Source organism: Balaenoptera physalus (genome assembly GCF_965194825.1).
Source record: "Balaenoptera physalus genome assembly, chromosome: 19".
Lineage (NCBI taxonomy): Eukaryota > Metazoa > Chordata > Mammalia > Artiodactyla > Balaenopteridae > Balaenoptera > Balaenoptera physalus.
The window spans coordinates 13,907,632-13,935,345 of NC_138900.1; the positions used below are offsets into that span (position 1 = coordinate 13,907,632).

General features: G+C 53.3%; 3 protein-coding genes across 7 annotated transcripts in view; 2 read left to right on the plus strand and 1 right to left on the minus strand.

The window, feature by feature from the left end:
- Nucleotides 1-254, plus strand: part of CCER2 (coiled-coil glutamate rich protein 2) — a 1,563-nt gene extending 1,309 nt beyond the window's left edge. Inside the window, exon 5 of the mRNA XM_082439772.1 lies at nt 25-254. Coding sequence (XP_082295898.1) covers nt 25-117 — 93 coding nt within the window. The 3' untranslated portion in view covers nt 118-254. The remainder of the gene's footprint in view (nt 1-24) is intronic.
- A 209-nt stretch (nt 255-463) lies between these two features.
- On the minus strand, nt 464-8,364 carry NFKBIB (NFKB inhibitor beta). 3 transcript variants are annotated; one of them, XM_082438066.1, is made up of 7 exons: nt 5,677-5,755; nt 5,032-5,159; nt 3,043-3,148; nt 2,628-2,961; nt 1,740-1,828; nt 1,392-1,649; nt 464-610 (listed from the first exon to the last, which is right to left on the minus strand). In XM_082438066.1, exons 2-7 carry the CDS (start codon nt 5,118-5,120, stop codon nt 515-517), a joined length of 972 nt encoding a protein of 323 aa, XP_082294192.1. In that variant the 5' UTR covers nt 5,121-5,159; nt 5,677-5,755; the 3' UTR covers nt 464-514. The 3 variants fall into 3 exon arrangements, with proteins under 3 accessions (XP_082294192.1, XP_082294191.1, XP_082294190.1); XM_082438065.1 differs by lacking the exons at nt 5,032-5,159; nt 5,677-5,755 and adding an exon at nt 8,096-8,364; XM_082438064.1 differs by lacking the exon at nt 5,677-5,755 and having other exon boundaries at nt 5,032-5,210.
- A 130-nt stretch (nt 8,365-8,494) lies between these two features.
- On the plus strand, nt 8,495-27,661 carry SIRT2 (sirtuin 2). 3 transcript variants are annotated; one of them, XM_082438061.1, is made up of 16 exons: nt 8,594-8,734; nt 9,568-9,614; nt 12,756-12,804; nt 13,068-13,181; nt 16,361-16,402; nt 16,563-16,669; nt 16,777-16,833; nt 17,503-17,571; nt 22,807-22,936; nt 24,702-24,761; nt 25,086-25,141; nt 25,296-25,372; nt 25,459-25,510; nt 26,520-26,590; nt 26,738-26,804; nt 26,925-27,661. In XM_082438061.1, exons 1-16 carry the CDS (start codon nt 8,608-8,610, stop codon nt 27,078-27,080), a joined length of 1,281 nt encoding a protein of 426 aa, XP_082294187.1. In that variant the 5' UTR covers nt 8,594-8,607; the 3' UTR covers nt 27,081-27,661. The 3 variants fall into 3 exon arrangements, with proteins under 3 accessions (XP_082294188.1, XP_082294187.1, XP_082294189.1); XM_082438063.1 differs by lacking the exon at nt 13,068-13,181; XM_082438062.1 differs by lacking the exons at nt 9,568-9,614; nt 13,068-13,181 and having other exon boundaries at nt 8,495-8,734.
- The last annotated feature ends 53 nt before the right edge of the window (nt 27,662-27,714 follow it).

Below are 27,714 nucleotides of genomic sequence, written 5' to 3' on the forward strand. Positions count from 1 at the left end.
GAGCACCCCCATTTCTGATCGCAGCAGGAGCACGACGTGGAGAGGCTGGCGCACAGGAGAGAGGAGCTCAAGAAGGCGACGGAGATGCTGGGAGAGGAGCCCAGGAGGGCGGGCTGACCCCTGCCTCGTGTCCTCCTTCCCCACACACCCTGCGGCCTAGGGCTGTTGACCCCCAAACCCTTCCAGTCCGTCACCCCACTCTGCTCCCCAACCTGCAGGAGTGGGGAGAAGACTGTGCCTTGAAACCAGGCCTGAGGGGCCAAGTCTGAGCTGGGTAGAGGGGCTGGGCTCAGACTAACTCAGGAAACAGCCCTGACACCCGTCTAACCCACTCCAACCCTCCCGAGTGAATAAAGCACAAAGAAAACCACCAAGGCTTATTGTGTAGCACTTGATTTTAGAGGGACAGGAGCTGAGGAGTGGACGGGAGGCCTGGGAAGGCGACTGTTGATCTAGTCACTGGTTGTCAGAACTGGGATTTTTTATTAAATTGGAAACTCTATTCACAATTAAGTCAGATGGGGTCGTCAGGGAGCGGTTTCGAGGCTGGGGTGGGAGGTAGCTGGTTTGGGCTCCGGCCACTGTGGACCACGATGTCGTCATATTCATCCTGGGGGCAGAGGGGGCCAGGCAGAGGGGCTCAGGCGGCTGCCACCTTGCCCGCTGCCCAAGTTCTCCCACCCACCCTGAGAACCGGGTGCTGCCTTGAAGCCCAAGTTCCCCGGTCCCAGTTCAACTTCCCTGCTCCTAGTTCTCTAAGCACCACTTTCCAGGTCACCTGTGTTCTCCCAGCGCTACTGCGTGGGCTCCGGTCCTGCTGCCTCTCCAGCCCTTCAGCCGCCGCAGCCTGAGGTCTCCCCCTCCGCCCCTTCCCTCTGCCTCTAACCAAATTCCTCAACCCTCACCGTTCAGCGACAACCCCTGCCCCCAGCAGTGTCTCTGCTGCCTGGGTTCTCCAATGAAGCCTCCTCACCACTGGCTTAGGTCTTTCCCCACCGCTGCCAGTGTTTGAATCACTGCTGCCCAAGGTCATCTTCCCACAGCCTAAATTCTCCAGCTCTTGCTCCCACAAAACAACTCCCCACGCTGCCGCCCTCTGCTGCCGATGTTTACCAACCACTAGGACCAAGGTCTTTTCTCTCCCTCTGCCTGAGTTCTACCTCTGCCACTGCCTTAATTTCTCAACCGCCACTGCCTGAGTTCTCCCCGCCACCCCTGTCCAGGTCTCCCCTGATCGCTGTCTGATATCACTTTCACTGCTGCCTGAGTTCTCTAATCACAGCAACCCAACGTCCGTCTCAACGTGCTGCCTAAGTTCTCTTCTCCGCCTTCCACCTGCCCGTTTACCCTGACCCCCAAGCGGGGCCGCCCAGTCTCTCCTCCTGACTCACTCCCTCGTCCCCGCTGTCGCTGTCGCTACTGCTGCTGCAGGGGCCGGGCTTGTCCTCGTCCTCGGGCTCAGGGGCTCCGTGTGCACGGAGGAGGCGGGCGAGGATGGGGTTGGGCCGGAGCGTGGCGCTGCCGAGTGGGGTGCGGCCACCATACATGCGGGGGGCGGGGTTGGCACCGGCCTTCAGGAGAAGCTCCAGCACATCGGCTGCCTGGGCCTCCACTGCCAAGTGCAAAGGGCTCCGGCCACACGTGGGCTCCTGTGGGGTGCAGCAGAGAGGTTAGAGGAGACCCTGCCCCGCTCAGGGACGATCCCCACCCTGCCACGCCTTCTCCCCAGGGCGGCTCACCGGTTTGTTGACGTCAGCTCCGGCCTCCCAGAGCAGTCGGACCATCTCCGCGTCTTTGTGGATGACAGCCACATGGAGTGGGGTGTGGCCTGGGGACAGAGTGACCTATGTCAGACGATGGGGGGGGCCTGGGCCCCCAATGCCACGATCCTAGGGGAGGGTTCTGTGGCCTGAGGGTGATGGAGTTTGGGGTCTGGCTCCTGAATGCCTGGGTATATCAAAGAGGCTCCTGCATCCCAAATGCCTAAGTCTCAGGTGGTCTGGAACTTGCTGGCAGTGCCAATGCCTGGGTTGTGGGATGTCTGGGGCCTATGCGTGAAGAGCCCAGGGGCTTTGGACAGGAGGCCTGGATCTTGGGGCTAGGAGACCTGAGTCTCTGGTCTTACTTCACAAAGAACCAGGACCCCAAATTCCTGGGTCCTGAGTAGTTGAAGGGCCTATGACCTTGGGGGGTGGGGTGGGCCCTGAACACTGGGTCCTGCCCTTCCACCTGTGGAGGGGCCTGGTCCCAAGTAGTTGGGTGGGCTTAGAGATGGGGGAGCTGAGACTCAGATGCTAGGGCCTTGGGTAGACAAGGTCTATTTTCCCATGAGGCCTGGCTGAGGAGGGCTGTCCCTGAACTCCAATGTCAACCTCTGGGAACCTGGGCTGCCAGAGTTTCACAGAGGGCTTGGCGCTTGAGTTCCCTTGTCCTGGGTGGGCTGGGGCTTGTGGTTCTCAGTAAGCTGGGGCCTGAGCAGGAGTCCTTGGTCCTGATGCCTGGGTTCCCTAAAGCCTCGGTATTATTTCCCAAGGGGCCAGGCTTTGAGTCGGGAGAGCCGAGCCCAGAGCCAGGCACGCTTCCCCTGCCTGGGAGCCCGGCGCTTCCCGGGGGCAGAGGACCCTCACCCTCATAGTTTTCAGCCTCCAGTTGCAGCTTCCAATCCTCTTCACTCTCGTCCTCTTCCTTTCCCAGGTCAGGTTCAGGGTACAAGGCAACAGAGGTGTGGTTGGTGTCAGGGTTGTGGTCAGAGCCCTGAGCGAGGTAGGTGTTGGGGGCTCCCCTGGGGCACTGGGGGCGGGGCTGGAGCAGCACACGAGCGCAGGCGTGTGCCCCGACGCGGCAGGCCAGGTGCAGCGCCGTGTGGCCCCCACGCTCCGCCACCAGCAAGCTGGCACCCGCCGCATACAGCTTCTCCACCGTGGATGCCTCTTCCAGGATGGCTGCCAGATGCAGGGCTGTCTGCAGGAGCACAGGGCAGGGGTTAGGGGTCACACAGAGAAGCCTGGCCCCCAAGCCCTACAGTGTCTACGGGTGGCTCACCTGGCCCAGATCATTCTGCAGGTACAGGTACTCAGTACCAGCCGCGAAGCCTAGGAGGAAATCCAGGAAGGGCTCGTGCTGATGAATCACGGCCAAGTGCAGTGCCCTGAGGACAAGGACGGGGTCAGAAGGCAGAGGTCTAGTACTCTTATTTTGGTTTGCTTGGGTGTTTTTTTGTTTGTTTTTTTTTTTGGTTTGTTTGTTTGTTTTACTTCTTATGAGGTCAAGTACTCTTGCATGCATTCATTCAACAAACATGGAGCACCTACTGTGTGCTAGGCATTAGGACCACAGTTCTGGAACCAGCTGTCAGGAATCTGGGAGGGTCAGGTCAGAGTTAATTCAGCATATTTGCTTAATCAATGTTTTGTTTTGTTTTGTTTTTGTTTGGGGTTTTTTGGGCCGCACCGCACGGCGTGTGGGATCTTAGTTCCCTGACCAGAGATCGAACCCAAGCCCCCTGCAGTGGAAGCGTGGAGTCTTAATCACTGGACCAGCAGGGAAGTCCCCAGTGTTTATTAAGTAGGACTTCTACTCCTTCCCAAGATGAAGTAACATGGACCGGATTTCACTCCCATCCCCAACCAACCAAAAAAAATCAGACATAATACAGTATATGAAACAACAGTTCTCAAGACACTGGACATCATGCAATGAATGACAGCAATTCTAGGGAAACAGGCAGCACACTCGATGAGCCCTTCAGTTGACTGCCACAGCTTTCTGTCTTGAGAGTTTCCAAGCCATGATGCAGAGAGGGGGAAACGCAGGCAGATTCGCCTGAGGTGAGGAGACAGAGCTGAGTCTCGGGAGAGCAAGGCAGCTGGAGTCACAGGACAGGGAACCAGAGAGGAGACAGCTGCCCAGAGATCGCAGAGGGGCCTCTTGAGTATTTAGAAGAATACTGGTCAGTGCAAGGATGTAAGGAAACTACCCCGGTCTGGGGGAAAACCATCCAAAAGGATTAGAGAGCTATGCCCAGTGCCCACACAGGGCCGGGACTAGGACAAACCCACAGTTCATGGGATATTGGGTAGAATACTCCGGAAGGTCTTACTTCATCAGTGATGGGGACTAATGAGCCCCAGATTAAGTGGGTGCTCAGGACCCACCTAACAAATCATAAAAGCAAAACCCCAAAGGATCAAACTACTTACAAGTGATTTAACTGCATCCCAGAACAATATTTAAGAGTATTTATAGGAATACAAAGCTAGCTAGCCTAACAAGGTAAAAATTACAATGTCTGGCATCTCATCAAAGATTAGCAAGCATACAAAGAAGCAGGAAAACATGATCCATTATGAGAATAATCAATCAATTGACACTGACCCAGAAATGGCTCAGATGGCAGAATTAGCAAACGAGAACGTTCCAACTGTATCTGATACATTCAGCAAGTTAAGTAGAGACGTGGATAATAAAAGAAAAAGACTCAGACTGAACTCCTAGAGATGAAAACTACAGCACCTGAAATGAAAAATACACTGGATGGAATTAACGACAGATTACACATTACCGAAAAAAAAAGATTAGCAAACCTGAGGACTTCACAATAGCAACTATCCAGAATGAAACACAACGAGAAACACTTAGAAATGGAAAGAACATCAGTGAGCCATGGGGCAACTTCAAGCAGCCCAACGTATCTGTGACAAGTTCCTAAAGGAGCAGGGGGATAGAAAAAATATTTGAAGAAATAACGTCTAGAAATTTTTCCAAATTTGATGGAAACTATAAACCCACGGCTCCAAGAAGCTCTATGACTCCCAAGAACAAGAAATATGAAGAAAACTATACCGAGGCCCAACATGAAAAACCTGTTCAAAAATCAACAATTAAGATAAATATCTTCAAAGCAGCCAGAGGAAAAGATACCTTAAGTATAAAGGAATAAAAATAAGCATGACAGCAGATTTCACAAAGGAAATAATACAAGAGAACACAACAGAGCCACATCTTTAAAGTACTCAAAGACAGACCGTCAACCTAGAATTCTTTAACCCGGCAAAAATATCTTTCAAAAATGGAGACAAAATACAGCTGCTTTCAACTATACAGAAGCCGAAGGAACTCATCACCAGCAGACCCACATCACAAGAAATGTTCAAGGAAACCTGTAAGCAAAAGGAAAATGACATCAAATGAAAATACGGATCTACACAACAGAATAAAGAACACTGAAAACAGTAACTATACGGGTAAGTACATAAGATTTTCTTTCTTAATATGTAAATCTCTTTAGAAGATAATTTTTTTAAAAGAATCGACTGTTTAAGCAAAAATAATAACAATGTCCGGTGGAGTTTATAATACATGTATAAGTGAAATGTATGCCTGCAATACAATAAAGGCCAGGAAGAGACAAATGGAAATATACTATTCTAAGGTTCTTTTATGCTATGAGAAGCGGCATCATATCACTTGAAGGCAGACCATAATAAGTTAAAGTGGTACACTATAAGCCCTAAAGCAGCAGTCAGCAAATTTTTCTGTAAAGGGACGGATAAATAATTCAAGCTTAGTGGATGACATGGTCTCTCTTTCACCTACTCAGCTCTCCTGTCCGGATGCAAAAGCAGCCATTGGCGATATGTAAATGAATGGGCATGGCTGGATTCCAACAGAACTTACTTTATGGAGTCTGCAATTTGGATTTCATATAATTTTCACTTGCAATGAAATGTTATTCTTCTTTTGATTTTCTTCCAACCTTTTAAAAATGTAAAAACCATTCTTAGCTCACAGCCTTACAAAAGCAGGTAGCTGGCTGGATGTTGCCTGTCTTTGTTGGAAAAGACCATAGTTTGCCAACCTGTCTTTCAGAGCAACCACTAAAATAAAAAACAAAGAGTTAAAGGTAATAAGCCGGGCTTCCCTGGTGGCGCAGTGGTTGAGAATCTGCCTACCAATGCAGGGGACACGGGTTCGACCCCTGGTCCGGGAAGATCCCACATGCTGCAGAGCAACTAAGCCCGTGAGCCACAACTACTGAGCCCGCGCACCTAGAGCCCGTACTCTGCAACAAGAGAAGCCGCCACGATGAGAAGCCCGCGCACTGCAACAAAGCGTAGCCCCCACTCGCCGCAACTAGAGAAAGCCCGCCCACGGCAACGAAGACCCAACGCAGCCAAAAAATAATAAATAAACAAATAAGACAGCATACACGAAAGCCCCTAACATTGGCTAGCATAAAAAACAGATACTCAATGAAAAACAAGTTTTAAAAAAAAAAAGAAAGCAGGAGTGAGTATTTTAATATCAGAGTAGATTTCAGAGCAAGGAATATTACCACGGATAGAGAAGATTATTTCCTAATGATAAAGAGGTCAATTAAGAAAGAAGACATAATAATCCTAAACATCTGTGCCCCTAATAACAGAGCGTCAAATTACACGAAGGAAAACCTGATAGAACAACAAGGAAATCCACAAATCCACAATTATTGTTGAAGATTTCAATACCCCTCTCTCAATAACTGATAGAACAAGCAGACAGAAATCATCAGCAAGGATATAGTAGACCTGAACAACAGAAGAACCAAAGAAACCAATGCAACCTCTAACTGACATTTGGAGAACACTACAACAACAGCAGCAGAATACACATTCTTTTCCGGTGCACACACAATGGAATTAAACTAAAAACCAATAAAAGGAAGATATTTGGACTATCTGGAAACTAAATAACATACTTCTAAATAATCCACCAGCCAAAGGAGAAATCAAAAGAGAAATTAGAAAGTATACTGAATTAAGTGAAAATAAAAACACAGCACATCAGAATTTGTGAGATACTGCTAAAGCACTACTCTGGGAAATTTACATGAAACACCTATACTAGAAAAAAAGAAAGGCCTCAAATCAATGACCTCAGCTTCCACCTTAAGAAACTAGAAAAAGAAGAACAAATTAAACCTAAAGTAAGCAGAAGAAAGTAAATAATGAAAGTCAGAACAGAGATAAACAAAATAGAAAGCAAAAAAAAAAAAAAAACCTATAGAGAAAATAAATGAAACCACAGCTGGTTCTTTGAGAAGATCGGTGTTTCTTGAGTGCCTCCTATGGGCCAGGCACTGTTCTGTCACTGGGGATACAACAGTAAACACAACACACAAAAACCCCAGGTACATTCCCTCAGTTGGGCCTTTACGACATTGTTCCTTCTACCTGGTATGCTCTCCCCAGATAATCTACTTGTCTCACTTTCCTACTTTATTTTTCTCCAAAGAACTTACTATCTTCTGACATACCATTTTTCTTATTTTTTTTTCATTTTTCCATCTTTGTTTCTTCCTATCTTTCTTCTCTCTCTCTCTCTCTCTCTTACTTTGTGTCTATGTGGTTTTCTGTTTCTTTCTTTCCTTCTCTCTACCTTTCTTTTTTGTTCCTCCCACCCTTCCTCCCTTCCTTTCTGTAAGTCTGTCTGCCCTTCCATCTATATACCCCCACTAGAATGTAGGCTCCACAAGTCATAAATTTTTGTGCTTTCTTCACTGCCTTATCACCAGCACCCAGAACAGGGCCTGAAACGTTGTCGGTGTTGGATAAATATTTGTTTAACAGATGAATCCCTGCTGTCATGGAGTTTACATTTTCTGTTTGAATGTAAGATTTGAAGATTAGTGCTCAGAAGGTGGGATCTTAGAGTCAAAAGCCAAGTATTAATTTCGGAAATCAAAATCTAAAGCGCCTAAGTTAGGAGCTAAGGATCAAAGATCATATTTAGAGGTCAGATGTCAGGAGGAGCCTGCCTGAACTTCAGTTCTAACATAGGTCTCAGGACCGCGGTCAGGAAGGTCAAATCGAGCCTTGGATGTGGAATCAATCAATGGATGTGGAGCTTTGAGAACCAGAGTTCCAGAAAGGAAGGGGTTAGGATCAAAATTAGATTGGAAATTGATTTATCAAAGGTTAGACTTGGGGGTTAGAGGTCAGGGCAAGCATTAGAAGACAGATTTAGGATTGAGAGGTTGGGAAGTCAGGATCAGAGACTAATAGGGAGTCAGATGTGGGATTTTAGGGCCCGGTGTGGCAGCCTAAGGTTCACTCACGTGTCGCCATCCTCAGTGACGTAGCCAAAGACGAGGGGCGCCCACGACAGCCCCGGGCCCAGCTCCGAGCCTAGCCCCGGTCCTCCGGGGGCCGCCGCGTCCGGACCCAGAGAGCCCAGGCCACTGTCGCACCATTCGTCGGCATCTGCAGCTTTCCCCAAGCACGCGACCCCGGCCATGGCCCCCAAAGCCTCAGGGGACCCCAGCGGCCGCCCGCCAGTCGCTGGGCTCTGCCTGGAATTCTAGCGCTTCCGCCCTGGGGGGAATTCCCCAACACTCCCCCCTGACTCATCCAATCAGAGTGGGTTAAATAGTAAACGCCCCGCCCCCATACCACACCGTGACCAATCAGAGTATTCAGATGGACTGCGACTCTCTACCCTTTCCCACTCTTTCCGCGCGCCCTTTACCAACATGGCTGCGGGAGCGGGGCACTCTGGGATTCGTAGTCCAGCCCTCGCGTGTCTTCCTTACCGCAGAGGGGCTCGCTCCGGGCGTTGTTGGCGGCCGCGATGGCTCCTGGGAGTTGTAGTTCTTTGCCCTGTCTCGGCCCCCTCCTGTTTCCGGTGCCGTCACGGGGCAGAGCAGTCGGTGACAGTCCCGAGGGCCCCCGCCCCGCGCCCATGGCTGAGCCGGATCGTGAGTCGGGGGCCCTGGTGGGAGGGTCGGGCCGCGCCGGGGCCTGGCTGAGGGCTGCAGGCCCCGGGGCCCGAGGGCGGGCGTGGTGGGGCAGGAGATGGGGGCTGCATGGAGGGGAATGGGATTCAGGGGCCGTTGCAAAGTGATCCATATTGCTAGATTGGTGGGTTTCTGGGTCGCGAGATTTTAAGGGTCCGTTTGCCACGTCCCCCAGGTTACTAATGATCGCGTCTTTCTCTCACCTTAGTTGCTAAGGACCCTCGTTGCTAGAGACTTAGAATGCCGCGGTCCCGGTTGCTAAGGGTACCTGGTTGTTAGTGGGAACTGTAGGATGCTAGGGGACCCCTGGTGTCCCCTCCTATCTCTTCCTTCCTCTCCTAAACCTACCATCCTACCCTCCCTGCCCCCCACCACCCAACACCTCTTCCAGGCGGAGTATCTCTTCTTTTCTTCTCTCTTCCTTTCTACGCTTCCCTCTGCTTGTAAACCTAACCCTCCCCGCACGCACTCACACACTACTGCGTCCTTCCTAACTCCTCCTAAATCTTCCCCCATACCCTGTATGCTTTACTTTCTTTTCCCTCTCCTAAACCTTCCCATCCCAGCCTCTTTGTCCCTCACTAACCACCTGTCCTCCCAGCACTCCCCACTCTGATAAGATCTGCTTTTCCCCATTCCCTCCCTCCATCTACTCCATTGTTACACTTCCACCCCAATATAACTAGGTTGGTGGGTCTTCTTGACCCCCTCTGCCCCCCGCTGCTTTGAAACCCTTCATTCCCCCTTAACCACTCCCTTCACCATAACCACATCTGCTCCCCCTCCTCCCCCAGCCTCTGACCCTCTGGAGACCCAGGCAGGGAAGGTGCAGGAGGCTCAGGTGAGATGGGGGGAAGGGTGGAGGGAAGGAGAGAGATGGACTTCCAACACCCCACACGGGGGGAGGTGGCAGAGGGGAGACAGTTACCCCAGGGCCCTCAGCTCACTGCCCCTGTCCCTCACCCCACCTCCTGGTTCATCCTCCTGGGGAATGGTGGATTCTGGGGACTGTCAGAGAAGGGTGTGCAGCCTCAACCCCAGGCCTGCCCTTCCAAACTTTCCTTTCTCCTTGCCCTCCCCACCCCCCCCCATCCCTTCTGAACCTCATTTGCACTGGGCATGGAAGAGCTTTGGTCCCTGAACTCACAGATCTCACGGACAAGTGACTAGACAATGACCCTACGGGGTGATAATGAAAGTAGCTCAGGGCGCTTTGGGAGCCCAGAGTAAACTCTGTGCGGTCACACAGATTCCAGCCAATCCCTTCCCTGGAGGAATCCACAGGCTGATCTAGGAGTCAGACTGAGATACAGCACATGGTAGTTAGTGTAGAGTGATTTAGAATTTTCTTAGGCAAGGTGAGAAATGGTGTCCCAGGCAGAGGGTACAGTTTGTGCAAACACTGAGGGGCATGAAAGAATGTGATGTGTTTAGTAATCAGGTGGCTGGGGAGGTCAGCTAATTATATTCATGGTTAGCATTTATTGAGTACTTACTCCAGCCGGGTACTCTGCTTAGTGTTTGATGTGCCTCATCTCGTTTCATCTTCCCAGCATCCCTGTTGGGGGGCAAGGTCTACTGTAGCCATTTTATAGATGAGGAATTGGAAACAGAGTTGTTCAGTAACTTGTCCACTGTCCCTTGGCTAGAAGGGCAGCGACGGGTTTGCGACCCACCGCACCCGGCACATTGCCTCCCGGACGCTTCGCTGGAAGCGGGCTCACAGAGGCCCCACCAGCACCTCCAGCTCCCCCTCAGGCCGTGTTGCTCCCACGTGTTCAGCAGGGCCCTGAAATCCTTCCACAGAGCCTCACTGTCTGCAACCTGAAAGCGTGCCAGCCCACCCACAGACGCGAGTTCACAGTTCAGATGTAGGCCAGTGCAGAAGCTGTGATGAGAGCACGCCACAGATGCACGGCAGAGCCACACCGAGGGGATAAGAGCTTCCTGTCAGGCCGGGCTTCTCCCTCGCCTGGCTCCCAAAGCACGACCACTGTCAGGGAAAAAGGTTTAATGTGAAAAAGCGATCCTCAGTCCCAAAGAGAGAGATTCGAGGATGTAAATTGCAGCATTGTCTCATACAGAAAAACTGGAAACAGCCCAAACGGCTATCAGTTGATGAGTTAAATGAACTATGGTGCATCCTTACAATGCAACACTATGTAGCTGGTGGGTCTATGATATATTGTTTTGCGGAAAATGCAGGGTGCAGTATCGTACTGTGGTATGACCCATTTCTGGGGAAATAATGAGTTTTACCCGCAGAGACAAAATCTGGAGTAATTACCATTGTACTGTTAATAATAGTGGTTAGCTTGAAGGGGGGGAACGGGATGGGGGTTGTGGGTGAGGGAATCATGAGGCAAGTGCCCCCAAGTTATACATTGTCTAATGGTCAAAGTTTTTGTGCAGCTTACACAATCCGAAAGTAATGAAAAGTTTTAACTATGTTTGGAAGGGAGGTTTCTATTCAAAAAGGCTTGGAACCAGAGTTGTGAGTGATGGAGAGGGGTTGTTGGAGGGGTTTTAAACAGGAGAGCGAATTGGTTAGATTTTTTTTTTTTTTTTTGGCTGCACCACTCGGCATGCGGGATCTTAGTTCCTGACCAGGGATTGAACCCAGGCCCCTGGCAGTAAGATCGCGTAGTCCTGACCACTGGACTGCCAGGGAGTTCCCCAGAATTGCATTTCTACGAGGTCCATTGCAGGACCCAGGCCTGGTCTAGCACACCGCACAGCAGGTGTCCATTTGTTCAGCGGTGGATAGTTCTGGAACTCCCGCCAAGTGCCAGACCCTGTTCTTGGTGCTGGGCATCCAGCGGCGACGACGAAAAATCCCAGCCTTCTTGGAGCTGACATCATGGTAGACTCCATAGATGTTCGTGATCAGATGATTAGACTGGAGAAGCCCCAGAGAAGGGCCTTTGAAGTGGAGGGGAGCGGGCCGACCCAGGCAGGCCGTCACACAGAGGGCAGTAGAGTAGATCGGAGGTGAAGACTGAGGCTGGGAGCCGAGGGGGGAGGTCGGGGCAGGACCCCTGGGAGAACAGCCTGGACCCCGTGGAGCCCTGGAGAGGGGACGTGTTATGGCAGGAGGGCAGGGGAGGGAGGCAGGAGGCGTCTGGCAGACCGGGGGCCGGAAGCCACACTGAGATGGGGCCCAGGAGGAGGAGCAGGTTTGGGGGAGATGCTGAGGCCAGTTTGGGACGCGGTGGGAGTGAGGGACCAGGGGTCACTTAGAAGGAGGCATCCAGGAGGCTGCGGGAACCCTGGATCTGGGGGACAGGCCAGTGGCGTGGATGAGGCCGACCAGGGAAGGTGGACAGAGGAAGTAGGGAGGGCCCAGGACAGAGTCCCAGACCCTCAATTTGGGAGTCTGGCTGAGGGGAGGAGTCGATAAAGGAGATGGAAGGGTTGGAAAGGTGGAGTGGGGGGCTTCAGGCCGGAGGGCTGACGGCCGCAGGGTGAGGACCGAGGCATTACTCACAGGAGTGACTTAGGTGAGGAGGGCTGCAGGGCTGCTGGCCAGGGCAGGGGACAAGAGGGGTTGTGAGGCGAGGCTGTGGACGCCGGGAGGTGAGGAGAACAATGGCCAGTGCTTCCTGAGCAATCACCGCCACACACCCGCCCCAGGGCTGATCTGAGCACCTCCCAGAGGTGAACTCACTTCATCTCACAGTAGCCCTCTGAGGTGAGTGTCCTCTGAGCTCCATTTCTAAGAGGAGGAGCTCGGAGACTCAGAAAAGCAAAGTCACCCACCGGAGACTGCGCTCCCTGCGAGTAGCAGAGCTGGCTTTCCCAGCACAGGCAGCCTGTCCCAGAGCCCACACACTGGCCCCCAGCGCTGTCCCCTCCACCCCTCACTTCCTCGGGCCCAGCTCCCAGCCAGAGCCTTTTCCCCAAACCCGGGTGTCACCCCCCCTTTCCCTCCCTCCCTAACCCCACTTCTGGGGCCTGATCACCCCACCCCCACCCCTTCCAGGACTCAGATTCAGACACTGAGGGAGGAGCGGCTGGCGGAGAAGGAGAGAGTGAGTATCTTCCTTGGGAGCACGGTTCTGGGGGGCGGTTTAGGGCAGGGATCTGGATGCTCACCTCCGCCAGGGGTGACATTCAAGGTATGTGATAACAGACGCAGCGCCAGCGCCTGGAGGCCCCTGACCGGGCCAGGCATTGAGCTCTTAGTCGCGGGAAGGCGGCGGGGCCCCAGGGCTGGGCAGGGGCACTCGGGGCCTCTGGGCACCCGGACTGAGCACGCACGCACGCCGCTGCTGTCTCTCTTCTTTTTGGCCAGTGGACTTCCTGCGGAATTTCTTCTCCCAGACACTGGGCCTGGGCACCCAGAAGGAGCGTCTGCTGGACGAGTTAACCCTGGAAGGGGTGACCCGCTACATGCAGAGTGAGCGCTGTGAGTCCTCTGCCTGCACTGGGCCCCTTCCCTTCTCCTGGCCCCAAGTGGCTTAGCCCCAGCCATTCACAACTTTCGTCTGCAAGTCACAAGAACCTCAACTCAAACTGGCTTACGCCAAAAAGGGAGTGTGTTGATCCTGTAACGGAAACCCCGCTTTAATCATGGCCGGATTCAGCGGCTTCCATGCTGTCGTCAAAAATCTGAACCCTCTCTGGTGCAGCTCTTCTCTGTGTTGGGGTCAAGGTTGCACCTGGCAGTGGCAAATACAAGTTCCACCAGCCTAATGGCTCCCACTGAAGAGAGCATCTTTCTCCCAGTAGTTCAGGCAAAAGAGCAGAGATCGACTCCAATTGGCCCAGGTTGGGTCACATTCCTACCCCTGAACCAATCACCGTGTCTCTGATTGGCCAGGCCTGTTTGACAGAATGAAGATGCTAATAATAGTAATTGCCTTATAGGGTTATGAGGGGGTTACATAAATTCATAGATGTAAATGCCTGGAACCGGGCCTGGAACAGAGCAAGAGCTGCGTAAGTGTTCCCTGTGACGATTATTACAGGAGGCTTGTTTCAGGGGTGGTGTAGAGGTGCCTCTTTACGGGGTCACCATGTAATTTATATTTCTTGCCACGAGTTGAGGTCACCAGAGTCTGAGAAACCGAGCCCTCGGCAGTCCTCGACTAGAACAATCCACTCTTTGAGGGTCCTGAACAGCCTTTTGTTGAGGACGTCTTCTCCGGTTTCCCTGTCCTCCAGCCGCTGCCATCTTTCCTGGGGCAGCCAGGCCGGCCGTCGTGAGCCTCCCTCTCCCAGGGCAGGCCAGGCAGCTGTCTGCAGCCATCTCTTGGCTTGGGTGGGCCCCCAAGAGAGCAAAGGCAGTGGCATCAAAGCTCTCATTCCTTCTGTCCTCCTGCACCTGGGTTTTAGGATAATTGACTCATGAGGGCACCTATGAGGGGATAATAATAAATAATAACAATGGGGACTTGCATGGCGGTCCGTTGGTGAAGACTTTGCCTTCCAATGCAGGGGGGTATGTATGGGTTCGATCCCTGGTTGGGGAGCTGAGATCCCGCATGCCTCACGGCCAAAAAACCAAAACATAAAACAGAAGCAATATTGTAACAAATTCAATAAAGACTTTAAAAATGGTCCACACCAAAAAAAACCTTAAAAAAAAATAATAATAACAATGAATTGAGCTCTCGCTGTTTGCCAGGCACTTGACAGGCGTCCCCGCCTTTGATCTTCACATGATACCTGTGAGGAGTGATCCGGACAGAGGAGGAAGCTGGGGCGCAGGGAGGCTGTGACCTGGTACAGGGTCACACTTCTGGCAAGAGGCAGAATCAGGGCTCGACGGCAGGCCGCCTGAATCCAGGGCGCACACTCCCTTCCACATGGCCCCTGCTGGGTCCACTGGGCCTAGTCCAATGGCATCCCGAGACGAAGCCAAGGGCTGTGGCTGTAGCAGGCCTCAGCCTTTGTCACCCTTGCTGTCCTCCTTTGCACAGAACACCCCAGAGGCGCCCGGTTCACAGGCGCCTCACACCCGTGTCTGTCCATCAGCTGATGGGCAGATGCCAAGGGTGCTGCGTGGCAGGGCTGCCAGCCAGCCAGCCACTGAAGAGGCAGCTGGGCTATTTCTGCACAGCCCCACGTGCTTGTGAATGATGCCACCCCTACCACGCCTCCCCATCTTCTTTTCTGAAAGCTGGTGACAATGGGGGAGCAAAGCGCTTATAGGTATACGAATCATGGGGCTAAAGAAGTTGAGTACGAGTGACTTGAAGAATCATCAGTGCTGGGCACTGATCTAAGCTTCACAGGGATGAATTCATTCTCTCAGCAGCCCTGTGAGGTCGGTACTGTGATTATGCCCATTTTACAGAGCAGGAAGCTAAAGCCCAGAGTGGTGATCTGAATTAAGACGCCCCCGCTGGTGTGCAGAAGAACTAGGATTGGAAGCCCTTTTCCACTCTGCTGCTCACTGGGCATGGGCTGAGAGTGGCCAGTCTTTGGTTTTTACCTGAAAACTGCCAGACTTCCGGTGGCTGATGTGCATTTGATTATGGAGCGAAGGAATAGGATGAAGGAATGTGTATCATACGCTAGAAATAGATGGCCATCCAAGACTGTGTCCAAAAGATGAGGGGTGGCCAGAGGGTTTTTCACAATAACCTGCAGCTCTTCCGGGGGAACCCCCCACCCCACCCCTCTCACTAAGATCTCATGCATTTTTGTCTAGATCTAGCTAGGAGAAATTTCTCTCCAAGTGGCCTTTTCTTGAATCTTACTACATTGGTATAATTTCCTTTTTTTTAAATATAAATTTATTTATTTATTTTGGCTACGTTGGGTCTTCGTTGCTACGCGTGGGCTTTCTCTACTTGTGGTTTGTTGCAGTGCGCATGAGAACATTGTGGTGGCTTCTCTTGTTGCGGAGCACAGGCTCTAGGCGCGCGGGCTTCAGTAGTTGTGGCACGCGGGCAGTAGTTGTAGCTCGCGAGCTCTAGAGCGCAGGCTCAGTAGTTGTAGCGCACAGGCTTAGTTGCTCCATGACATCTGGGATCTTCCCAGACCACGGCTCGGACCCATGTCCCCTGCATTGGCAGGTGGATTCTTAACCACTGTGCCACCGGGGAAGTCCCCATTGGTATAATTTCAAACAGTGGATTCTTTGACCCCATGCTGGCTCTTGCATCAGTCACCTGTGTGACCCCTTCCCCTATCTGAGCCTCAGTTTCCTCATCTATAAAGTGGGATGTTAACACCTCCCTCCTTGAGATGGTTGGGAGAGCTATTCAGGGATCTGAAATGCTTGCCCCAGGGCCAGGCACAGAGTAAACGGCTTCAGAGACTGTGATGGGTGGTATTATTTAAGGGTAAGAAAGGGAAGGGGAAACTTTGGTCTTTTAATGTAATCATTACATCCAGTCTGTGATGATATATTTGATTATTAGACAGCAGTGCCACTAATAATTTTTTAAGTTGTCAGAAGTTCATTGTAAACATCAGTTCAGTACTTAGTTTATGGCAAAGACAACTGTCTTAAGACAAATGGCTCATATTTTGGTGCAGTGTTTGATGTTCAAAACAAAATGTTACAACAATAAACGAACGTAAACTGAAAAAAAAAAACCAAAAAACCATGCTGCATAAACTCTTCTCCTCCAGGTCGCAGGGTTATCTGTTTGGTGGGAGCTGGAATCTCCACTTGTAAGTGCCCCCCTCCCCCAAGAGAACTCCCTGGTTGGGGGCGCCCCTTCGAGGAGCTGGGGAGGAGCCGTATGGGGGCCTTTGCCTGGGAGGGTCAGTGTGGTAGGGAAGGGGCCAAGGTCCCTCATCGATTGATTGTCCGCTGCCACTCCTCCCCCAGCCGCGGGCATCCCTGACTTCCGCTCCCCAAACACGGGCCTCTACGCCAACCTGGAGAAATACCATCTTCCCTACCCGGAGGCCATCTTTGAGATTAGCTACTTCAAGGTACATGTCCCGCAGGGAGGAACGTCTGTAATGGGGGTGGGGGGTGGAGGCGTGGCCGCCTCTGTCCAGCTCTCATCTCACCTGCCCTCCGGCTCTCTCTCCCACAGAAACATCCAGAGCCCTTCTTTGCCCTCGCCAAGGAACTCTATCCTGGGCAGTTCAAGGTGAGCTCTCTTCTGTGGAGGCGGGGACAGGAAAGGTTGGGGGCCAGCAGGCACGGGAAAGCCCCTCCAGGGGCCCCTCAGACAAATATCATATAGCCATTAAACACCTGGGCTCTGGGGAAGTTCCCTGGTGGCTTAGTGGTTAGGATTCCGGGCTTTCACTGCCGTGGTCCGGGTTCAATCCCTGGTTGGGGAACTGAGATCCTGCAAGCCGTGTGGCACCATCCAAAAAAAAAAAATATATATATACATGGGCTCCGGGCCCAGACTGCCTGGGTCCAAGTCCTGGTCCCCCATTTCCTGCTCTTGTGTCCTTGAGCCTCAGTTTTCCCTTATGTAAAATGAAGCTGATAATAGTCCATGAGAAAGGGTTGTCGTGAGGCTTAAATGAGTTAACGATACATGTAAGAGCCCAGACTCCAGAGCCAGTCCTCTCTGTGCAAACCCCAACTCCACAACCTGGGTGACTTTGGCAAGACAGTCACCCTCTCTGTGCCTCAGTTCCCTCACTTGTGAAATGGGGATAACGAAGGTGCGCACCTCACGAGGTCGGTGTGACGATTCCGTGAGGGAAAACCGGCGTGGTGCCTAGAACAGTTCCCGGCACACGGCGGTGCGCGGCCAGTGTGCTCTGTCTTCATCGGCACTGCCATGATTGCTCCCCTCCAGCCCACCATCTGCCACTACTTCATCCGCCTGCTGAAGGAGAAGGGGCTGCTCCTGCGCTGCTACACGCAGGTAGGCGGGACCGCGGGCATCCTGGGAGGAAGAGCGCGGGCTGGAGGGGCCCGAGAGCTCAGGCCACGGCTTCTCTGTCACGTGACCTGCAGTGACTCACGTCCCCTCTCTCAGCCTCAGTTTCCCTTTCGATAAAACAGAGGCCAGAACAGCTTCGCCCTCTCAGGCGAGAGGTGGTGATGTGGCAGTGACCTCCCTCAGGGCCATCCCAGGAGTACTTCTCTGAGCAGACACTATTGGCACCATAGATTTCGTATTTGGCAGGGCTTTCCAGCAGATGACTCCAAACTGAGTTGGTCTAATATGATCAGTACACCTGACAGTTTTCCGGCTGGTGGCTGTAAACGCTTAAGGAAGGGGCACTATTTTTTTGTGTGTGTGGGGCACCTTTTAAAAATATATGTATTTATTTATTTATTTGGTTGTGCTGGGTCTTAGTTGTGGCAGGCGGGCTCCTTAGTTGCGGCTTGCTGGCTTATTAGTTACGGCACACCGGCTCCTTAGTTGCAGCAGGCGGGCTCCTTAGTTGTGGCATGCATGTGGGATCTAGTTCCCCAACCAGGGATCGAACCTCGGCCCCCTGCATTGGGAGCATGGAGTCTTAACCACTGCACCACCGGGGAAGTCCTGGGACACACTTTTATAATTTGCACAAAGGCCTTGTGCGTACCGTGGGACCATGGCTCCTACATGTCAGGTGCTTGGCTGAGGGCCTCGCCCGGGTGTCCTCAGGGAAGGACAGCTCACATTGTTGGCTTCCTAGTTGGTGAGCCTTTTAGGGTCTCGCACCCCTAATAGTGAAAAATGTTTGCACCTCTACCTTTGTTTCATAAATACGTATTGAAATTACATGATGTACTATAGGCCTGATACCATGCCTGCTCTAATTCATACCTCAGAACCCAAAATTATAAAATAGAGAGAGAACACATGGGTAGAAATAGGTGTTCTATTATTTTCTTCCTGTGCCTGGCAATCTGGAGCCTGCAGCCTCAGAAGTTGCCACCAGGGGGAGGATGAATTCTTTGTAGGTCCAGAATTCTCAAGCGGGGTACGTGCTCCCACCCAGGGCTGGTGCTCCCACCCACGGCTGGCGGGGGAGGGGATGGCCTCCTCCTTCCAGGAGGAGCCCCAGCTCAGAATAAACCTGACCTTTCTTCCCAGAGAGTCAGTTTTTTCCATGAGATGTGACTCAGACTTGATACGAACAGCACACCTGAAGCCAAATGCCTTCATGAAATCCTCACCACAGCCCTGCTGGCAAACCTGTTTGTAAGCTTCTGTCCCAATGTTTAGTGAGTGCCAACCCAGTGCCAGGCCCTGCAGGCAGTGAACGGAGGGAGCAGACATCCCTGCCCTCCTGGAACTGACAGTGTAGTGTGGGGAGAGACAACGGACGAGATGGGTGAGTTGCGTATCTGCTCTGATGCCGAGGGGTCTCTGGAGCGCAGCTGAGCAGGAAAGGGGAATCAAGCTCCGTGTGTGCGGCGTTGGGGCTGCGGTAGTGAACAGGATGTCAGGGAAGGCCTCACTGAGAAGCAGGACATTTAAACAGAGACCTGTAGGAGGGGAGGGGGGGAGCCATGGGATCACCTGTGGGGGGAGAGTGCATTCCAGGCAAAGGGAACAGCCAGTCCAGAGGTCCTGAGGGGAGACTGCATTTGGCGTGTTCAAGGAGCTGGATCTGGACTTCCCGGTGGTCCAGCGGTTAAGACTCCACGCTCTCAATGCAGGGGGCCCAGGTTCGATCCCTGGTCAGGGAACTAGATCCCACATGCCACAGCTAAGACCCGGCACAGCCGAATAAATAAATATTTAAAAAAAGAAAGAAGAAGAAGAAGCAGCTGGATCTGAGTGAGCAAGGAGGACAGTAGTAGGAGAAGATGGAGGAGACGAGGTCAGGGAGGTGACAGGGGTGGACCATGTGGGGGCTTGGGGGCCACAGGGAGGGCTTTGTCCTTTCCCCTGAGTGAGATGGAACCACAGGAGGGCTCTGAGCAGGGCAGGGACGTGACCTGTCCCAGGTGTTCACAGGGTCCCTCTGGCTGCGTGAGGGGGGCAGACTGTGGGAGCAGTGGGGGGCGGGTACCAAGACCAGGGAGGAGGCTGCAGTGATGGTCCAAGCAGGAGAGGCTGGAGGCTGGGCCAGGGAGGGGGCTGTCGAAGGGGAGAAGTGGGCGGCTTAGGAACCCGTTTTGAAGGTGGAGCCGGCAGGACTTGCCAATGGGTTGAATGTGAAACGATTCATGAGAGAAGGAAAGGAGTCAGGGATGACTGGCTCCCTCTCAGCCTGAGCACCTGCTGCCTTTTATTGAGATGGTGGGACGTGCAGGCGTGGGGGGCAGAGGAGGAGCCTGGCTGAAGGCATGTCGAGGTTGAGATGCCCATTAGACAACCACGTGGGGACATGGGCAGACAGCTGGACACAGGAGTCTGGACTCGAGCTGGAGAGCAGCAGATAGACGATGTTTAAACCCTCCAGACAGGATGAGATCACAGGGGTCCCAGCACGAGAAGCCCAGGCCCAGGACCAAGTGGCTCATCGGGGCTGCTCAGCGGGCTCGCTTCCCAGCTCTGTCTGAGGCAGAACCCCCCGCCCCAACCACGAAAGCACACCAGCTGTAGGCTATTTTTAGACGAAAGCCAACACCAATGCGTTGTGAGGTCAGCGTGAAATGTGGTGGCATTTCCCGCCAGTTGCAATTCTTCATGTGTGGATTTAAGCACGCATGCATATTCAGAATGGCACATTACGTAACATAGACAAAGGTGGAAAAAATTTTTCCAGTCTCACGTTTCATGAAACCTTTTTTTTCTTTTTCAAACTCATCACCCTCTTCTTTAACCTCAGCCACTTTTTGAGTCACTGACCCAGTTTTCTGGAACACATTGTCTTCACGTCTTTCTGAATTGTGACGATGCAGCACTTTCGAAGCCACGCGCGATGCTATTTTTATCTCAAGACACAAGTATCCATTCAAACATGAGAACAGTTGTCGCCTTCATTCATGTCACTGTGATCTCCTCAGCAAACCAGCTTATCGCTCTTTTAAATCTATATCTATGGCATTTACATCATACATAGGGTTTGTACTTGGCTTTCTTTCATTTAAGCCCTGTCTGGAAGATCCTTCCATATCTGCACTCACATAGCAGCTTCATGCTTTTTTTTTTTTTTGGCTGTGTTGGGTCTTCGTTGCTGCAGGTGGGCTTTCTCTAGTTGCGGCGAGCGGGGGCTACTCTTCGTTGCAGTGCGCATGAGAACATTGTGGTGGCTTCTCTTGTTGTGGAGCATGGGCTCTAGGCGCGCGGGCCTCAGTAGTTGTGGCTCGCAGGCTCTAGAGCGCAGGCCCAGTAGTTGTGGCGCACGGGCTTAGTTACTCCACGGCATGTGGGATCTTCCCAGACTAGGGCTCGAACCCATGTCCCCTGCATTGGCAGGTGGATTCTTAACCACGGTGCCACCAGGGAAGTCCCAGCTTCATGCTTTTTAAAAGCATGTCAGAGACGTGATGTCTTGAAACCAGAAGTGAGCCAAGGTTTAAAATTCAAGAGATTGCAGATGACAACCCAGGCGTCAGGCTCCTCTTGAAAATTGGGAAGAGCTGGCTGAACCTGGGTGGCTTTCTGGGGGGGGAAAGTGGTTGGCTGGAGCCGAGTGGCCGCTGCCCACCTTGCCCAGGGCCCGCCTCCTCACCATGCCCTCTTTCCTGCCTGATGCTGAGGCCAGGCGTCAGTTGCTGTGTGTTGCCATGCATTCATTGCTGCTTGGCCTTTATAGTGAGCCTATTGGGCCATATTTCCCAGCCCCAGCTTCCCTCCCTGGGGGTCACTGCTGCTGCCTACTTCTTGGGTCTCCTTTGAAGATATTCCATACTTAGGCAAGCAAATACATAAATTCATATATTGATTTTTTCACATCCTGTACACACTGCCTTTGTGCTTTGGGCCTTCTAACATCTTGGAGAGATCCCTTCATACCAGTACATACGGGTTGACCGCATTCATTTTTGTTTGTTTGTGGTTTCTCCGTCAAAAGTGGCATCAAGGGAATTCCCTGGCGGTCCAGTGGTTAGGACTCTGTGCTTTCACTGCTGAGAGCATGGGTTCGATCCCTGGCCAGGGAACTAAGGTCCCGCAAGTCGCACAGCATGGCAAAAACAAACAAACAAAAAAAGTGACATCAAAGGGTAACACAGAGGTATGTAGGTAGACCTTTGACGTGCCATTTAGTTATTTGCATGCACACTGCTTACTTACGTGTCAGGGAGTTGGTAGACTAAGTCAAGAAACAAAGGCAAAACTAGCGTTTCTAGTAAAGGGGGGAGAGGGAAAGCCACAGAGAGTCTGGGAACAGTGACTCTTGTCTGCATGTTTTGGGGATAAACTGATGGCTGGCTGGGAGCAGAGAGGGCAGTTGGGGCTGTCTGCCCTTGAAAGGGAACCCTTTCAGTTGTTCACAGAGCCTCCAGGAAACCTCGTCGGGTCAGCTGTGGGCTGCATATGCCCAGCCATCTCTGTAACATCTGCCAGTGTCCTCCAGCAGCACCTACCTCAGCAGCATTCCTCGTGGGCAAGCAAAAGCTGCTCCAGAGGGGCTGGAGAAAGCGCAAATGTCTATGTGGAAGAGAAGAATATTCTTGCCTGTTGAATAAGGAAATTATCTCTGTCTGAAAAGACTACAAGTTAATATACTATCTATGCAGCAGACCATAGTAAGGTTAAGTAGGAAAACAGTGTGATGAAAACCCAAAAAACCCTCCTGATTCACTGATTTATGTTAATGCCTGGCCAGGGCTGCCACAGACAGCTGTGCAGGTTGGGTACTGCACAAGGATGCCATATCTGAGGGGGCTGCGTTTACAGTGGAGACACTGGAGATTAGTACGTTTATTTCACCAAATTTCTAGCAGGTGCCACTAGAGTGTCTGGTTCTAACAAAACACATTTGCAGCAAAGTGGCCCAGATTTGCCAGGGCTGGTTGGTGGCAGTGGGTCTGGGCTCATAGACATTTGAGTTTGGGCCCCTGCCTTTAAGTGTCCATGACTTACCTTTTCAGAGGCACCATCAGGATGAACAGAAGAGTTTTAAGCACACCCTGCCCCCTTGCTTCTCCCTCCCTCCCTTCTCCCCTGTCCCACTTGCTTTTCTCAGCCGAAACTCCTGGCTCTGCCTCCTGCCCCCTGGTGGGTGTGGTTCGCTCCTGACCCTCTCTCCTCCATCTCTCCCTCCAGAACATAGACACCCTGGAGCGAGTGGCGGGGCTGGAGGCCGAGGACCTGGTGGAGGCCCACGGCACCTTCTACACGTCTCACTGCATCAGCCCCGTCTGCCGGCAGGAGTACACGCTAAGCTGGATGAAAGGTGAGGGGCTGGAGGTGATTATCCCCGAGGGCAGGCCTCCCGTCCCCTGTCTGCTCCCCAGCGCCAGGGACAGGGTCTCCACGCGTGGATAACGGCAGCCCCCAGAGATCTGAGGTGGCAGTGGGGGTTCATTTCTCCCGACGCCACCTCACAGCCAGGTTATGACGGATGCAGACTCCGGACACAGAGACGTGCGTTAGCAGACAGGCCCCCACGTGGTCATACAACCTGTTCTGTGAGGTCCTGAAACCCTAGCTCTTTGTCCTTTGGGTGCTCTGACCCCGTCTTACATGAGGGGCTCATCCAGGCAAGCGCAACTACACTCTAAGAAGAGCAGAAGTATCTGAGAGAACTTTCTGGGGTGTGGGGAATGTTCCATATGTGCACGGTCCAACACGGCAGCCACTTGCTGTATGGGGCTATTGAGCTCTTAAAATGTGGCTAATGTGACCGAGGAACTGAATTTTTAGCTTTCTTTAATTTGTATTAATTAAAATTTAAAAGCCACATGTGGCTCTAACCAGCATACTGGACGGCACTGCCCCAGAGGCACAGGATTCAACCAGCCCATCAGCTGGATGCAGGCGAGCAGAGGCCGTGGCGTGTGAAGTTGGGCGTAGCCTTGGTTAGGAACGAAGACTGGGCGGCTGTCCTTAAGGATGCAAACTCCAGCGCTTGCTAAAGTCATGTCCCTGTTCATGCATGGGCGGAGTGTCCAAAAAGAGAAGGAGGAAAAAAAAAATCCAGCCAATCCACATTTCTTGAATACCAGTGAGAGCCGATTTCTGACATCCATTGTGCTAATTAAGAAGCCACTTATTTCATCCATGGAAACCCATTTCTGACATTCTTTATGCTGATTTCACAAAGCCTGTGGTGTCCGTGTGTGATAAGGACAGCTGCAGCGCTGAGAGTAGGGCCTCTGGCGTGTGGCCCTTCTGACCACATGCCAGCTGACCGCCCCTGGGGTGAGGATTCCTGAATAGCCCAAGTGCACGCAGCTGGGGGTGATGTACAATTAACATTACCCCACTATGTTTCTCTTACAGCAGTAGCACAAGCATCACCCGCAAAATGTCATGTACTGTCAATGCAAAAATATTTTCAAGTAAATGACAGACCTTAAAGCAGTGCTCTGTAAATATTCGTTGAAGGAATGAGTGAATAGTTGAATGAACAAGCCAGGATTCTGTGGGTTGCAAGTGACAGAATGCTTTCAAGCTTCCTTAATCAATAAGCAATGAGAAGGAGGATTGTCATAAGCATGGGGTGTGCGTGGGGGCAGGGGTGGGTCTGTCACAGAGCCCAAGAGTGGGAAGCACCTGCACCTAAGGTTTTGTCCCCGTCCCAGCATCATCTGCATAATTCTTCCCTGGCACCTACCAGGCCTCTCTGACCCACGATGAAGTAGGGCTGCCCTCAAAGACCCACTGGACGAGCTTCACTCCCAAGTCCAGATTCCCCAGGTCGGGGGTTGGTGGAACCCAGCGGCCCCTTTTAGGGGCGAGTGTCTGCTCATTTGTTTGTTCATTTAATAGCTCTAGGCGGGTGCTGGGAGCCACCCCAGGAATCTTGGGGGCGGGGAAGGGACAACTGTCTAAGAAGGGAGGTCCTTCCTGAGCAGGGCAAACACCCCAGGAGGCCCACCCGGTGGCTGAGGTGTGTTTGTGTTGACAGTGAAGGAAGGGTGGGGTGTGCAGGCAGGCTGCAGCCCCAGCCCAAGGCCTCTTACCTCCTCCTCTCCCTCCCTGTTCCCCACGCCCAGAGAAGATCTTCTCCGAGGCGACTCCCAAGTGTGAGAAATGTCGGAGTGTGGTGAAGCCCGGTGAGCCTCGGGGCCAGGGACCAGCCGAGGTAGACTCAGGCTGGGACCCCCTCAGCCACTAACCCCTTCCCAAGAAGGCCACGCTCCCTATCCATCCATCCACCCCGGTCACCCTCTCTCCCTGACCAGTGCCCGGAGTCTGCCCCAGGGAGAGTGGGTACCATAGCCCCTAGCCTGTCCCCAGTGCTCCACACTCCCGCCCCAGCCCTGGGGTCCGCCTTCTCTTCCTGCCTGTTGTCTCTCTCCCTCCCTGTCTCTGCCCTCCTGCTTTTTCACTGTCTCTATCTCTCCCTGTGTCTGTCTGTCCATCTGTCTCCACCTCAGATATCGTGTTCTTCGGCGAGAACCTCCCAGCGCGTTTCTTTTCCTGCCTGCAGTCAGTAAGTGTACCCGCCGCGCCCCCCATCTCGGTCCACGCGGGGGCAGCCGGGGTCCTGCCCTGGGGAAGGTGGCTTCTGCAAGTAGCTGCGGGTGGGCTTGCGGCGGGGGACGGGGGCCGGCAGCCCAGCCTCACTGTCCGCTCCCCCTTCACAGGACTTCCTGAAGGTGGACCTCCTCATCATCATGGGCACCTCCTTGCAGGTGCAGCCCTTCGCATCCCTTATCAGCAAGTAGGTTGGGGGTCGGGACTATGGGGGGCTGCTGGGCACTGGGGGAGCCGGGACAGGCCCTCACCTCTCAGCTCGCCCTCCACCAGGGCGCCCCTCTCCACGCCACGCCTGCTCATCAACAAGGAGAAGACTGGCCAGGTGAGTCCTTTTAGTCACACCCTGCCACCCCCGCACAGGGGCCCCACATTGCCTCCCCCCGGCCTCCTCGGGAACCAGGGGACAGGTCTCTGGGGAATCCCGATACTTTGGACCCCTCGGCTCAGACCTAAGGATTCTGGAATCCACAGGGGTCAGGTTCCAGGCTGCCCTGACTCCAGGATTCCACAGGCCTCTGTGTCAGTCACCCTTTTTTTTTTTTTTTAATTAATTAATTAATTTATTATTTATTTTTGGCTGCGTTGGGTCTTTGTTGCTGCGCATGGGCTTTCTTTAGTTGCGGTGAGCGGGGGCTACTCTCTGTTGCGGTGCACGGGCTTCTCATTGCAGTGACTTCTCTTGTTGTGGAGCACGGGCTCTAGGCGAGCGGGCTCAGTAGTTGTGGCTCGCCGGCTGTAGAGCACAGGCTCAGTAGTTGTGGCGCACGGGCCCAGTTGCTCTGTGGCATGTGGGATCTTCCCGGACCAGGGCTCGAACCCGTGTCCCCTGCATTGGCAGGCGGATTCTTAACCACTGCACCGCCAGGGAAGTCCCTCATTCACCTTTTGAACGAGTGACAGAACCCCAGGTCAAAGCAACTTAAGCCAAAACGAGAATGTCGTGCTTCCCGTGACTGAAGAGTCCGGGCTAGCTGGCCCCTGGGCCTGCAGCAGTGCTGTCAGGAGTTACCCGCTCCCTCTCTCGGCTCTCTTTTCCTGAGGTAGCTTCACTCCCAGGCAGGGCCTCCCTCCTGGGGACAGATGTTTCTCCAACAGGCAAAAAACGTACGGTGTGCCAGATGCCGTGCTTAGCATTTCCTCTGTATTAACCCGCTGACAGTACAACCCTAGGAGTGGGTTTGATGATCACCCCCACTCTACAGAGAAAGAAACTGACGTTCAGAGAGGCCAGGCCACTTGAGCAAAGTCACAGAGCTGGGATTCCAACCCAAGCCACCTGGCTCCAGGGTCTGTGCTCCTAGCTCCCCCCGACTCCACCCCCTTCCCCACAGACTGACCCTTTCCTCGGGATGATGATGGGCCTCGGAGGAGGCATGGACTTCGACTCCAAGAAGGCCTACAGGTGAGGCCCCCCCGCGGCAGTGGGGGGGCAGTGGAGCCTTCAAGGGACAGGGCCAAGGTGGGAGGGAGGGCACGAAGGCACAGGACAGGGCAGAGCCGGCAGGGCCCTGGGACAAGCCTGGGAGCTCTGACTCTCACCCGCCCACAGGGACGTGGCCTGGCTGGGTGACTGCGACCAGGGCTGCCTGGCCCTTGCCGACCTCCTCGGATGGAAGGTGAGGAGCCTGGGCCACCCCAGCCCACCCTGAGCCCAGTCCCTGGACCCCTGTCCCACAGGTCCTCTGACCTTATGATGCGTGATGACCTCTGACCTCTGTGAACTTTGCCCCCTGCAGAAGGAGCTGGAGGACCTTGTCCGGAAGGAGCATGCCAGCATAGATGCCCAGTCGGGGTCGGGGACTCCCAACCCCACCACTTCAGCTTCCTCCAGGGAGTCTCCACCTCCTGCCAAGGAGGAGGCCAGGACCACGGAGGGAGAGAAACCCCAGTGACAGACGCATCTCCCAGGCAGGACGCCCAGCTTTGGGACAGCTGAGCCCCAGCCAGGCCTGGCCCCCTCTAACTTACAGCTCTTTTCTGGGGAGCTCAGAACATTTCCTCAATCTACTAACTACTCCCTCCCAAAACTGGGGTCCCAGCACCCTTGACCCCAGCGAATCTCTAACATTCTTAGGGGCTGAGGCTTGGGCAGCCGGTCTCTAAGAGCCCGCAGCCCCTAATCACCCCTAGGGCCAAGGATCAGCCTCCCCTAACCTCTAACTGCTCAGGGGGCCAGGGGTACCTCCAAACTGCTAACTGTCCCAGGACGAGAGCCCCAGGGCCCCCATGCTCTCTACTGTTCCCAGGGGCTTGGGGCCAAGTAGACGAAGTCTAACCTACCCTGGGTGGGGAGGTGCGCCCTCCAAACATAACTCACACCCGGTGGGGGGATCCAAGCCTCAAGGCCTCCCAAGTCTCTGCCTACAACTCCCAAAGTGGGTGCTAGGCCCCCTCACTCGGGACCCGCTTCCCAGGCGGGGGTGGGCAGATGGTGTCGCTTATTAGAGACAAATTAAAAACAAAAAACAACTAACCATCAGCTGTCTGGCCTCGCTGTTCTTTCCTGTGGGCCCACAGGGAAGCTGC

Coding starts and splice junctions, on each gene's coding strand:
- NFKBIB (XM_082438065.1), bottom strand. CDS start 8,274: ATGGCCGGGGTCGCGTGCTTGGGGAAAGCTGCAGATGCCGACGAATGG. Junction 3,149..8,095: donor GTCACTGAGGATGGCGACAC/GTGAGTGAACCT, acceptor CCTTGTCCTCAG/GGCACTGCACTTGGCCGTGA. Junction 2,962..3,042: donor TGCAGAATGATCTGGGCCAG/GTGAGCCACCCG, acceptor GTGCTCCTGCAG/ACAGCCCTGCATCTGGCAGC.
- SIRT2 (XM_082438061.1), top strand. CDS start 8,608: ATGGCTCCTGGGAGTTGTAGTTCTTTGCCCTGTCTCGGCCCCCTCCTG. Junction 16,670..16,776: donor TTGAGATTAGCTACTTCAAG/GTACATGTCCCG, acceptor TCTCTCCCACAG/AAACATCCAGAGCCCTTCTT. Junction 26,805..26,924: donor CCGACCTCCTCGGATGGAAG/GTGAGGAGCCTG, acceptor TGCCCCCTGCAG/AAGGAGCTGGAGGACCTTGT.